Source organism: Taudactylus pleione, unplaced genomic scaffold (genome assembly GCF_031769625.1).
Source record: "Taudactylus pleione unplaced genomic scaffold, aTauple2 ptg000930l, whole genome shotgun sequence".
Lineage (NCBI taxonomy): Eukaryota > Metazoa > Chordata > Amphibia > Anura > Myobatrachidae > Taudactylus > Taudactylus pleione.
The window spans coordinates 117,503-131,371 of record NW_028285331.1 but is presented as its reverse complement, the minus strand read 5'-3'; the positions used below and the strand labels follow the sequence as shown (position 1 = coordinate 131,371).

Genomic DNA, 13,869 nt, shown 5'->3' with positions numbered 1-13,869 from the left:
TGTGTAGCAGTATTTGGGGAGTCTGTATCTTGCAGTAATAGCTGTGAGAGTGTAGCAGTATTTGGGGAGTCTGTATCTTGCAGTGATAGATGTGACTGTGAGAGTGTAGCATTATACGGGGAGTCTGTATCTTGCAGTAATAGCTGTGAGAGTGTAGCAGTATTTGGGGAGTCTGTATCTTGCAGTGATAGATGTGACTGTGAGAGTGTAGCAGTATATGGGGAGTCTGTATCTTGCAGTGATAGCTGTGAGAGTGTAGCATTATACGGGGAGTCTGTATCTTGCAGTGATAGCTGTGAGAGTGTAGCAGTATGTGGGGAGTCTGTATCTTGCAGTTATAGCTGTGGCTGTGAGAGTGTAGCAGTATGTGGGGAGTCTGTATCTTGCAGTGATAGCTGTGACTGTGAGAGTGTAGCAGTATATGGGGAGTCTGTATCTTGCTGTGACTGTGAGAGTGTAGCATTATACGGGGAGTCTGTGTCTTGCAGTGATAGCTGTGACTGAGAGAGTGTAGCATTATACGGGGAGTCTGTATCTTGCAGTAATAGCTGTGAGAGTGTAGCAGTATGTGGGGTGTCTGTATCTTGCAGTGATAGCTGTGACTGAGAGTGTAGTATTATACAGGGAGTCTGTATCTTGCAGTGATAGCTGTGACTGTGAGAGTGTAGCAGTATATGGGGAGTCTGTATCTTGCAGTGATAGCTGTGACTGTGAGTGTAGCAGTATACGGGGAGTCTGTATCTTGCAGTGATAGCTGTGAGAGTGTAGCAGTATATGGGGAGTCTGTATCTTGCAGTGATAGCTGTGACTGTGAGTGTAGCAGTATACGGGGAGTCTGTATCTTGCAGTGATAGCTGTGAGAGTGTAGCAGTATACGTGGAGTCTGTATCTTGCAGTGATAGCTGTGAGAGTGTAGCAGTATGTGGGGAGTCTGTATCTTGCAGTGATAGATGTGAGAGTGTAGCAGTATATGGGGGAGTCTGTATCTTGCAGTGATAGCTGTGACTGTGAGAGTGTAGCAGTATATGGGGAGTCTGTATCTTGCAGTGATAGCTGTGACTGTGAGTGTAGCAGTATACGGGGAGTCTGTATCTTGCAGTGATAGCTGTGAGAGTGTAGCAGTATATGGGGAGTCTGTATCTTGCAGTGATAGCTGTGACTGTGAGTGTAGCAGTATACGGGGAGTCTGTATCTTGCAGTGATAGCTGTGAGAGTGTAGCAGTATACGTGGAGTCTGTATCTTGCAGTGATAGCTGTGAGAGTGTAGCAGTATGTGGGGAGTCTGTATCTTGCAGTGATAGATGTGAGAGTGTAGCAGTATATGGGGGAGTCTGTATCTTGCAGTGATAGCTGTGACTGAGAGTGTAGCAGTATGTGGGGAGTCTGTATCTTGCAGTTATAGATGTGACTGTGAGAGTGTAGCAGTATACGGGGAGTCTGTATCTTGCAGTGATAGCTGTGAGAGTGTAGCATTATACGGGGAGTCTGTATCTTGCAGTGATAGCTGTGAGAGTGTAGCATTATACGGGGAGTCTGTATCTTGCAGTGATAGCTGTGACTGTGAGAGTGTAGCATTATACGGGGAGTCTGTATCTTGCAGTGATAGCTGTGAGAGTGTAGCAGTATATGGGGAGTCTGTATCTTGCAGTGATAGCTGTGACTGTGAGAGTGTAGCATTATACGGGGAGTCTGTATCTTGCAGTGATAGCTGTGACTGTGAGAGTGTAGTATTATACAGGGAGTCTGTATCTTGCAGTGATAGCTGTGACTGTGAGAGTGTAGCAGTATACGGGGAGTCTGTATCTTGCAGTGATAGCTGTGAGAGTGTAGCAGTATACGGGGAGTCTATCTTGCAGTGATAGCTGTGAGAGTGTAGCATTATACGGGGAGTCTGTATCTTGCAGTGATAGCTGTGACTGTGAGAGTGTAGCAGTATACGGGGAGTCTGTATCTTGCAGTGATAGCTGTGACTGAGAGTGTAGCAGTATACGGGGAGTCTGTATCTTGCAGTGATAGCTGTGAGAGTGTAGCAGTATGTGGGGAGTCTGTATCTTGCAGTGATAGCTGTGAGAGTGTAGTAGTATGTGGGGAGTCTGTATCTTGCAGTGATAGCTGTGACTGTGAGAGTGTAGCAGTATACGGGGAGTCTGTATCTTGCAGTGATAGCTGTGAGAGTGTAGCAGTATACGGGGAGTCTGTATCTTGCAGTGATAGCTGTGAGAGTGTAGCAGTATACGGGGAGTCTGTATCTTGCAGTGATAGCTGTGAGAGTGTAGTAGTATACGGGGAGTCTGTATCTTGCAGTGATAGCTTTGGTTATACAGTGTAATTCCTGGCTGCGGTGATAATATGGGAATCCTACTTTCCCCAGCACCACGGCGATAAGTGCGTTCCCTTTCTGGTTCTGCTCCTGTTCGTCCTTTTAGGTGACCGCGCTGCGAAGGTTTCATGTTTGTTCTGCCTCTTGTCAGGACTTATGCAGCAATATTATCTTACCGTGATCTAGGCGGGGAGTACACGCACTTTAAGTATGTGTACTCATACGCTTTCCGCACTAATCCGCCGTCACTGCGCAAACTGGCAGTGTCGCCACTAGAATCCTTTTAAAGGAATAAATGCCAGCGAGATAGCTTGTTATATACATGTTTGTCCGGCATCATTGTATTATCCTCTGATTTCTAATGTTGATTTATGCATGAATGATGCGTCCTTGTCGCTTTTGATGTTTCGTAGCATTGTTCGCTTTGTGTGTTAAACAAATATAATTATTTTTTTTAACTATGAACCAAATGTATTTGTGCTGGACCAGTTACGGTTGATTTTACTATGAAATGTATTTTATAAATTTTGACCCATTACCTTATCTTTTGAGCTTGTGATGGATAATGGTGTTTAGTTTGCCAGCAGGGGGTGCTAGAATGACATTACTGCTATATGTTGTCCCTGCTGCAGACAGGCCGGGAATATCAATGACGTTTGGACTATTCAAATTCATTTGTACTAATAGTTAGGTACTTATTTTTTTTTTTAATTGGAATGGATTTTTTTTATTTCATTTAATTTTTTTTTTTTTATGACTGCTTGTATGTGATCTTACCGATGTGCTAAGAGACCCTCGAGCTCACGTGTTAACGTCTTCCGCGCTTTTTACTCCTCCTTGTGCAGCAACATGATCTGAGACTAATAGGGGAATTCAATATGGAGCGAAAACTCAGTTTTTGTGTTAATATCGCACCTATGATGTCATTATCGCAGAATTTAGTTTTACACCGTATTCAATTTCAAAGACTTTTCGCAGGTTCGAAAAGTCTTTGAAAAAAAAAACGGGGATAACTTTTCACCACTGAATAGGTGGCGAAAAAAAGTGCAGAATTGAGGTTTAGGGGTGCAGGCTTAAAAAAAAATAGCCTGCACCCCTGGGAATGTCATTTTAAAAATAACTGTGTCAAAAAAATGTTTATTAAAAAATAGGGACACCCCAAAAAATTTATTAAAAAATTGGGGTGAAAAAAAAATAATGGGAAAAAAGTGTTTAAAAATAGGGAAATAGGTTCAGGGCTATTCTGCATGTATGCGGCAGGTGTATTCTAGAATAGGCTATTAGCGGTAGGTGCATAGTTGCAGAATTTTTAAAAACTTACTTTAGGGCCATAAAAATATGCTAGTACCCATTTTCATGTACCCCAAATTTGATGGGACCACTTAAAAAAAACGAATAAAATAACCTAAGTGCTCTGCTGCAACACTTCTTCAATGTCGGGAAAAAACACCTGCTGCGGCTATTTAAATCCCCGTCTTTCATTTGCAGGCTAAAACGGGGGTACCCATAGTGATCCCCCATCTTTTTACAATTTTAGGGGGGTCCTACAATTTTTTTAAGGAAAATTTCGTAACTTTATGCAAATCCCAATTCGCAGGCTCCCGTTTTCGTTAGTTTCATATTGAATACGGGGATAAGCGGGCGCGCGCCCGATACTTTATCCCAGGTAAAAGCTCCGATATGAAACGTAAACTTCGACAGCGAAGTTTACGTTTCATATTGAATTCCCCTCTAAGACCATGTTACAAGGTGCGTTAGTGTCTCTCCTTCCTACTAGAAAGAAATAGTATGTGACTATATAACCTGGTAAAGGATCCACACCTAACGTGGCGAGTGGCGCACATACGATGGACCCCTTCTGTCCAGACGCGCTCTCCATTACTAAGCTCCCCATGACTTACTCCTCCCCGTCTCCCTGTCTTGTAGGTCCGTGTACGATGGAGAAGAGCACAGCCACTTTATGGAGAAGCTGGAGGCTCGGATCCGGAACCATGACCGCGAGATTGAGAAGATGTGTAATTTCCACTATCAGGGGTTTGTAGATTCTATCACGGAGCTGCTGAAAGTGAGGGGTGAGGCGGAGAACCTGAAGGTAAGGAGAGACCCGCGGTAACATGGGTTCTGTGCTGTGGATGTACAATAGGGGTCCCTTTGCTTAGTCCTCTTTTCTTACTTAAACTGCATTTAGTTAGACAGTGTCCAAGTGCAATACTTATAATTGCTGTCCCCAGACTCCCACCCCTTGTGCAGCCAATACTTCGCTATATGATTAGGTGCAGACAGGCCTGCTAAAAGCCCTCGGGATGCTCCCTGTTTTCATATCTCTCAGTACCGACGTACCCCACCAGCTCTCCCCACGTCCTCTATGGCTAATCTGACTCTGCGATAGATGAGCAGACGATACGTCTTCTGTCCTGAATTCGTACCCGTCAAATACACTTTTTTTTTTTCTGATCAAATGTTTTTTCCCTAAACTAAAGCGGCTTCACCTATAACTTGCTGTTACGGTATAACTGGCAGAGCTTTGTGATATCGGCATCTGCGCTGGGCTGGTGGTCTCTGGTACACAACGTCATCTCAGTTGGCACCCTTGAATCGTAGGGAGCCTGATCCCTTATTGTTGCTGCCGCCAATCTTCCTCTCACTGTAGTGCATGAGCCACAGGGATACTGATCACCTGATGCCTTGTCCTGCTGTTTGCGGAGAGAATCATTGATCATTAGTCAGCAATTAGGGAAAATGCACATTCTCTTCTGCTACGTTCTAGGGGTAAGGATATATGTTCCCCTAGTGGCTGGGGGCGTCTTCTGCCCTTAGTACCTGGCGTGCTCCCCAGCCACAGGAGCGCAGGGCTATTTCATACAGAGCAGCGTGCTGTTGGTGTGTCGGTATGCCGGACGCCAGGACCTGTTTGGGTGATATTAGCCTGTTTACCTGCCATGGTTTCAGAGCTTATGTACCATTGCGCTGGTTCTTTCCAGCACTTTTGTGGCTTCAGTACAGAATCAATTGTAACAAGTGGCTTTTGACCTATATACCTTATACTAAAGTGTAGATGGATCGGCTTAATGATAGATCGCTGTACTGTTTTCTTCTCTTGCACTGTGCTTCCACATGGTACCGTATTGCACACAGTCCTACAAATTCCCTGATGTTTACTGAGAGTTTTCCACCCTTAAGGTGACTTTATTAGTTTGTACAGTACCCCCCGTGTTCATTGCTGACCATGTACTATACTAGTGTGCTTATATGCTCTACTTTCTCTTGTTAACCCTATATTTTCTATCTATCTTCTTTCTATTTTAATTCGTTGTGAATGTCTGTTGTGATTCCTCTGATAGGGCCTGCCTGCTCTCTGTCTGTCTGCTCTGCTGTCAATGTAATTAAAGCTGTGATCTGAGAATAGAATTGGGGCCTAGCCTAATAAGTGCTGTCACTGTGTGTGCATGGCCGGGGGCGTCCATGGCCTGGGGGGGATAATACAGGAGAGTCTTCTATACCCCCTGCACCAGGCACAGAACATAATGAGGCCGCAGTCATTTTTAGTGCAAGAAACACTCCTCTCAAATCAGCGTAGCAAGACTGGGCGATCACACGCTTTGTAATGGGTGGTCTCACCCCGACAATGGAAGTAAATCTGTGTCTATCCTGTGTGGTTCCCAGACATGGAAAGAATATTGTCGCCTCTTTCTGGCCATTCCCATTGCAAGCAGTCACCACAAAGCAAATTCTGTTCGGTTAATGCCACAATTGGATTCAGAACTTTACCTTGTGTTCATTTTCCCATCCATAGTGGCTGGGGGGGGAGGGACCTCCATTGCAGTGACCGTGGGGGTCATCATATGGGACCTAAGCTCTGGAATCCATGCAAATGGTGAGACACAATCAGATTGCGGTGTGTGTAGGGAGCGTCAGTCCTTTTCTCTGCTCAATTTTCCATTTCTGCAGTTGAAATCTCATCTCCATGTGGCGCCTGGTGCTCACTTATTATGGAGCATAGACAATATCGGTGCTCACATTAGCGTCATGTGATGGGTGAACAGTCAGATCCTAGGCCTGCACAGTAACGCTGATCATTCCATGTTATTATATTACCGAACAGTAACGCTGATCATTCCATGTTATTAGATTACCGCACAGTAATGCTGATCATTCCATGTTATTAGATTACCGCACAGTAACGCTGATCATTCCATGTTATTAGATTACCGCACAGTAACGCTGATCATTCCATGTTATTAGATTACAGCACAGTAACGCTGATCATTCCATGTTATTATATTCGCACAGTAACGCTGATCATTCCATGTTATTATATTATCGCACAGTAACACTAATCATTCCATGTTATTAGATTACCGCACAGTAACGCTGATCATTCCATGTTATTAGATTACCGAACAGTAACGCTGATCATTCCATGTTATTAGATTACCGCACAGTAACGCTGATCATTCCATGTTATTATATTACCGAACAGTAACGCTGATCATTCCATGTTATTAGATTACCGCACAGTAATGCTGATCATTCCATGTTATTAGATTACCGCACAGTAACGCTGATCATTCCATGTTATTAGATTACCGCACAGTAACGCTGATCATTCCATGTTATTAGATTACAGCACAGTAACGCTGATCATTCCATGTTATTATATTCGCACAGTAACGCTGATCATTCCATGTTATTATATTATCGCACAGTAACACTAATCATTCCATGTTATTAGATTACCGCACAGTAACGCTGATCATTCCATGTTATTAGATTACCGCACAGTAACGCTGATCATTCCATGTTATTAGATTACCGCACAGTAACGCTGATCATTCCATGTTATTAGATTACCGCACAGTAACGCTGATCATTCCATGTTATTAGATTACCGCACAGTAACGCTGATCATTCCATGTTATTAGATTACCGCACAGTAACGCTGATCATTCCATGTTATTAGATTACCGCACAGTAACGCTGATCATTCCATGTTATTAGATTACCGCACAGTAACGCTGATCATTCCATGTTATTAGATTACCGCACAGTAACACTAATCATTCCATGTTATATTACCGCACGGTAACGCTGATCATTCCATGTTATTATATTACCGCACGGTAACGCTGATCATTCCATGTTATTATATTACCGTACAGTAACGCTGATCATTCCATGTTATTACATTACCTCACAGTAACGCTCACAGAGCACAGCTTACTAATTATGTGCTATGCAACTGTGATTGCCATGGTAGTCACATGACTCTGGAAACTGCAGAATGATGTATCATTAATAGTGGCCTGAAAAAACACGCCAAGGAAAAATGGTACTGACCCAGACTCTTCATATAGCCCCTCAAAGTGATTGTGTTGGAACACACTTTTATGTTCATATTTTATGGTACACTGCGTGATGTTTGCACATGTGTATTACTATCACCATAGTTTTCCCCTCTTAGCTCCCCACCACAGGCCACATTTTCAGGATTTCCTTGATTTTGTACATTCGCACGGTTGATACCCAGTTATTTCCTTACACCTGATGTGATGAGTGGTGAGAACTGTGCTATATATATCTCTTCTCTGTGCTGGAGGACAGGATTGTCATTCATGCTTTCTTTCTGTTTCAGAACAAGGTCACTGACACTAACAGGACCCTGCAGCTGGAGGGATCGGAGGTAATATACTGTCTACAGTCCCATGTATGTAAGGGTGCGGTGACACAATAGAGTGTAGGTGGGATATGTCATGTGATGTTAGATGTGCTGCTTGTATCCGGGAGGTCTGACCATCCGGTGCTCAGGCAGGAAGGCTGGGTCTGATGGTGGCACCATTTGTACAATGCATACTGAGACCGATGCAATAATCACACAGCTGGGAGATCCTAATGAGATAAAGTCCATAAATGCTGTATTATCAGGCAGTCGGGTGTAGAGCAACCTCATTTGACAGTTAAATCAGATTTTGGGGGCTTGTCCGTGGCAAATGCTGAGGTTGCCAGGCTGTCTCGCGGGGCCACTGGGTGGGGCGAAGCAGGGTTGATCGGGGCGGAGCGGGCGCACAGGGCGTCTTCGCGGGTCTGTGATGAGCAAAACACAAGAGACCGTGATAAATGTCAGTTCTTTGTTATTTGTGCCTGAAAGCTGGGATACATATTATTCTATGTATGAATAACTGCCGCAAATGTGTACAGTGGTTTTGTTTGTGCATGTAATAATGCATAGCACTGTGGGCTGTGTAATCCATGCATGTTACGGTTTATAGCGATAAGTAAGCGTGACCCCTGTGGTATTGTGCCTGTAGTTACTGTCCAGCATGAAGGAGCTCCAGCAGTGCCGCATTCAGCAGAGGAACATCACGGCTACGGTGGAGAAGCTCAGCCTGTGCCTGCCGGGTAAGTGCCAGCTCTGCATGTCACGTTACTGCTCGACCCGCCCTGTTTCTCTGTAATAGTTCTGTGAAGGGGGTTCCTCAGGGGGCTTCTGCAATTTATGGGCATAACTAGAGATAGTAAACTCATTTTAAGACTGAAGCCATAAAGCAATTTTAATAGTAATAGTGTATAAGGGGCCAGTCTATACTCTTCTGACGTTAGTGTACAGGACCAGTCTGTAGGCTACTGACCGTATATGAGATCGGTTTTTAGGCTGCTGATAATGTACAGGACAGGTCTATAGGCTGATGGCACTACAGTGTGTACAGGACAGTTCGACAGGCTGATGGCACTACAGTGTGTACAGGACAGGTCTACAGGCTGATGGCACTACAGTGTGTACAGGACAGGTCTACAGGCTGATGGCACTACAGTGTGTACAGGACAGGTCTATAGGCTGATGACACAGTGTGTACAGGACATGTCTATAGGCTGATGACACTACAGTGTGTACAGGACAGGCCTACAGGCTGATGGCACTACAGTGTGTACAGGACATGTCTATAGGCTGATGACACTACAGTGTGTACAGGACAGGTCTACAGGCTGATGGCACTACAGTGTGTACAGGACAGGTCTATAGGCTGATGACACTACAGTGTGTACAGGACCGGTCTATGGGCTGATGGCACTACAGTGTGTACAGGACAGGCCTACAGGCTGATGGCACTACAGTGTGTACAGGACATGTCTATAGGCTGATGGCACTACAGTGTGTACAGGACAGGTCTATAGGCTGATGGCACTACAGTGTGTACATGACAGGTCTATAGGCTGCTGACATTACAAGGTACAAATGGGACTTGTCTATAGACTGTTGACAGGACAGGTTATTGCAGAGTGGCGTACAATGGAACCCATACAGCATCACAGTCTCGGCACAGTCTTGTGTTTAGGGCTTTCAGCTGTAGCACACCCCGCACAATATATTTGGGCAGCACATACGATGTAATGGTTAGCGTTACTGCCTCATAGCAATGAAGTCATGGTTTCTATCCCCACTATGACCCTAACTGTGTGGAGTTTGTATATTCTCCCTGTGCTAGCGTGGGTTTCCTCCGGGTGCTCCAGTTTCATGCCACAATCCAAAAATATTCTGCAAGTTAAATGACTCCAGACAAAAATTAACCCTAGTGTGTATGTTCATGTGGTAGGGAATATAGATTGTAAGCTCCACTAGAGGAAAGGGACTGATGTTATGGGCAAATAATGTAAAGCGCTGCAGAATATATGTGCGCTATATAAATAACTGGTAGCAATAATATACTGAATAAGTGCCCGCCGAACGCGCCTGTGACACTTTCTGTAAAGTTTTTCATGTTTGTAGTTATGTGTATTATTTTCTTTCTTCTCAGTTCTGGAAATGTATACTAAATTACGGGTGCAAATGAAGACTAAAAGGTGTGTAAAAACCGAGGCATCCATACTTTTATAGTTTTAGTAGACACACACCCACACCCACACCCACACACACACACACACACGTCTGTGTCTGTCTCTCTCCCCCTCCCATAGGCCAATTAGTTTCACATGTCCCTTTAAGGCTTCTTAGACATGATCTGAATTTTCACAAAACCTATTGAATTTCTGCAACTCAAACTTCAAAAACAATGAAATTATGATCACTATGGCTGACTCCTTAATGGACGTGTTCCTTGCGCAATACAGATATGGTATGCCATCACACCCTGTGGTTAACTGCAGATTCAGCACTCTCACAGAATGAGATTGCTGTCACTCACAAAATGGTGGAGCTGCTAATTCACAGAATTGCGTGCTCATTGGAATACACACATGCAGTCTACTCAGTGCCCACAATCTTCCCGTTCGTTCACCACAACAATCCCACTGGGTTCCAACATCCTTCTCACTCCATACATCCATCTCATTCAGAATACACATTCAGCTCCCTAATATCTAAAACTATCATACTCTGTCTATGCATGTGCACTATCTGCGCCTCCATGCGTTCATCCGGACCAATCAGTCTTTCCACATCAGTGCCGTCCTGTCTTCCTGCATCCGTGCCGCTATGTTACTTCCATCTGCAACCCTACCTTCCCAGAGCCATGACACTCTGTCTTCCCCTCATCTGTACCACTTTCTTCCTCCATCTGCAATACTCTGTTCTCCCCCCCCCCATCCACACCAATCTGTCTTCCCCAATCTATACTGATGTGTGTTCTCGCATTGTGCTAGTCTGTATTCCCTCATCCTTACCCCTGTATTCCCTCATCCTACCAATATGATTTTACACATCTGCGCTGCTATCTTCCCGCGTCCTTGCCACTCTGTACCCCCCATTAACGTTGCTCTGTTCTCTCAAACCGTACCACTCTGTATCTCCTGCAGCCACACCACTGTTTCCCCCTCATCCGCATCACTTTGTCCCCCTCATCCGCACAACTGTGTTCCACCCATCTGCATCACTTTGGCTCCCCTCCATCTGTGCTGCTTAATCTCCCCTAGCTCCTCCACGCATTTGTCTCCCCAATCCACAATGCTCTCTCATCCCCCATCCACCCCACTCTTGGCCCATCTGTGCAGCTCTATTTTATGCTCAGACCTCATGTATTCCAATGAGCACACAATTCTGTGAATTAGCAGCTCCACCATTTTGTGAGTGACAGCAATCTCATTCTGTGAGAGTGCTGAATCTGCAGTTAACCACAGGGTGTGATGTCATACCATATCTGTATTGCGCAAGGGACACATCCATTAAGGCGTCAGCCTTAATGATCGGAATTTCATTGCTTTTTTGGGTTTGAATGGCAGAAACTCAGTAGGATTTGTGAAAATTCAGATCATGTCTAAGAAGCCTTAATGGAACATGTGAAACCGTAAGGTTTTTTGTCTATGGAATTTCATTGCTTTTTTACATTTGTGAACTATCAGGGTTTGGAGCAGCAAACCAGGCCACCTGCAGGGGAGAAGGGCAACAAAATGGTGCTGGTGTTGGAGGGGACAGCACACAGGAGGTGTTTTGCGGGTGCAGAGAGAGACTGCTGCGGGGGAGGGCTGCAATTCAAAATTCGCCCTGTACCCTGAGTTATGCCTTCCCAAAAATCCCCCCATAGAGCACAGCAGAAAGGTCCTAACTGAGAGTGTCAGAAAAAACTATAAGTTGGAACATTAGATTACTCCCAAATCCTCATTATTTATTTTTTTACCCTGAAATTTGGCATGCAGCACCGAGCCACCGTTCTACCCGTCCATGCCAAGTTTCAGCTCGGTACCTCCAATAGCTTTTGAGGTGTTGACCGTTAAACACCATTCCCCCCCTCTGGAATTCCCCATGGGAGAATTCTTTTTTTTTTTTATTCAGCCTTATTATAAGATCACGACTGTGCCCTTTATAATATAATCAGTACGATTTGGCTTGTTTTGCTGCCTATGTTCCCTCTAGGAAGTTGGGAAGAATGCTTGCAGCCCGGGGCATATCTATAATGGGGGTGGGGCCCACATCGCACACCCTGCACCTATATAGTTTAATACTTACCTCTCCGAAGTGCCGTGTCGGCTGTAGCGGCGCAGCACTAAACCCCTGGAAAATGGACGCAGAGGCCATTTTCCCGGCGGTTGGTGCATGTACCATTTTCCCGGAGACCTGGGCATGTGCAGTAGACTCTGCGCGCAGACTAGCGCCCAGAGTCTACTGCTGCGGTCAGAAGGCAAGTGAACCGTAAGTGACGCAGTTGGGGGACAGTCGGTGGTAATGAGGCGCGAGCTGCTGGGGAAGTGAGTGCAGTCATTGACCCTTGTACAAGTTAGACAGAGAGAGCACACTTCTGATTGGGCTGTTGGGTGAGGTTGCACTTGCTGGCAGCCGTCGGTGCGGCGGTGTCTTCTACACCAGTAACCTGCGCTTGTCTGCTAGGAGTAGTGGGTGGTGTAGCAGCCGATCGTAGGAATCCCCAGGCCAGTGCTATCTGCATCCAGGGCCTTTTGTATCAAAACATCCCATCCATTCAAATCCTTCAGCAAACACAGCCGCTGCCAAATCACACAATGCAGCTCACGCAGTGCAGCCTTCAATGGATAAAACCTGTGTAATCAGATCACACCTAATCTGCCCTGTCAGCCAGCTCGCTGCCATATTTACATTCCAAATGGTTTTAGGCTACTGTAAGGGACACCCCGTGCCAAAAGCCTTTCACTCGCTGCTGGGCCTGCTTCTCTCAGCACCCCCCGGGTTTATTTACACGTGGCTGCTCCTCCGGGTGCCGCCCTCGGCTGCCAGTGTCTTCTGGGAACCTGCTCCTTCTCTAGCTGTGACCGCGCTGTGATCTTTACATAAACCCGTTTCCTATTGCAGCGCAAGTCTCGTGCACACAGAGCCTAAATGTTATTTCTGAGCATTTACAGAGGGGGGGGGAAAAAACTCCCTCCAACCACATAATCCAAAGCAAATAATTCAACTATTTTAAGGAATACATGTATACCTTCAGCTGCCATGTTGTCTTAGGGCTGCTGTCCTGCCCTAATGAGCACTTTACATGACTTCAAAACACGTCGTAGTTTTCTACCAAAATAATTTTGATGGATCATTTAAGAATAAATATACTGTATAGTTTTCCTCTTCTTAGTAGATTTCATTTTTAAAAGTGTTAACCTGTGAAAGTTTTGAGACTCTTTGCCGTTTCGTAACGACAAATCGCTAACATCGCGCACTGTGGCCCTAATTCAGAGCCGGACGCTCTGAATCTGGGCGTTTTTTTTTTTTGGAAGCTGCCTCCTGGCCGCTCGCATAGCTGTGGGTGACCACCCACAGCTATTGCGAACAGCCAGGATGATGGTCGCGATGGTCAAGACCATCGCGACCATCGGGCTTGCGACGAGACCCCTGTGGTAGGGTCTCTTGGCCGCAAGCCCCAGAGAGCTTCTGGCTCTAATAGAGCCGGAAGTTCTCCCACTGACATCACTGGTGATATCAGTGGGGCCGCCCCACTGATATCACCAGTGATGTCAGTGGGAGAAGCCACCCCCCTGCCGCCACGCCTACAAAACGGGGCAAGCTGTCGATCAACATCGACAGCTGCCCCTTTTGTAGTGAGCCACGGAGCGGGTGCTTTTTGCGCTTGCTCTGGGGCTCGCGCAAGCGCAGTGTGCGCAAT

The 13,869-nt window shown here is 45.5% G+C and overlaps 1 protein-coding gene across 1 annotated transcript in view; it reads left to right on the top strand.

Moving 5' to 3' along the window:
• Window positions 1-13,869, top strand: part of EXOC6B (exocyst complex component 6B) — a 161,602-nt gene that overhangs the window by 67,688 nt on the left and 80,045 nt on the right. The window contains exons 2-5 of the mRNA XM_088459743.1: window positions 4,247-4,412; window positions 7,953-8,000; window positions 8,626-8,716; window positions 10,111-10,156. Coding sequence (XP_088315869.1) covers window positions 4,247-4,412; window positions 7,953-8,000; window positions 8,626-8,716; window positions 10,111-10,156 — 351 coding nt within the window. The remainder of the gene's footprint in view (window positions 1-4,246; window positions 4,413-7,952; window positions 8,001-8,625; window positions 8,717-10,110; window positions 10,157-13,869) is intronic.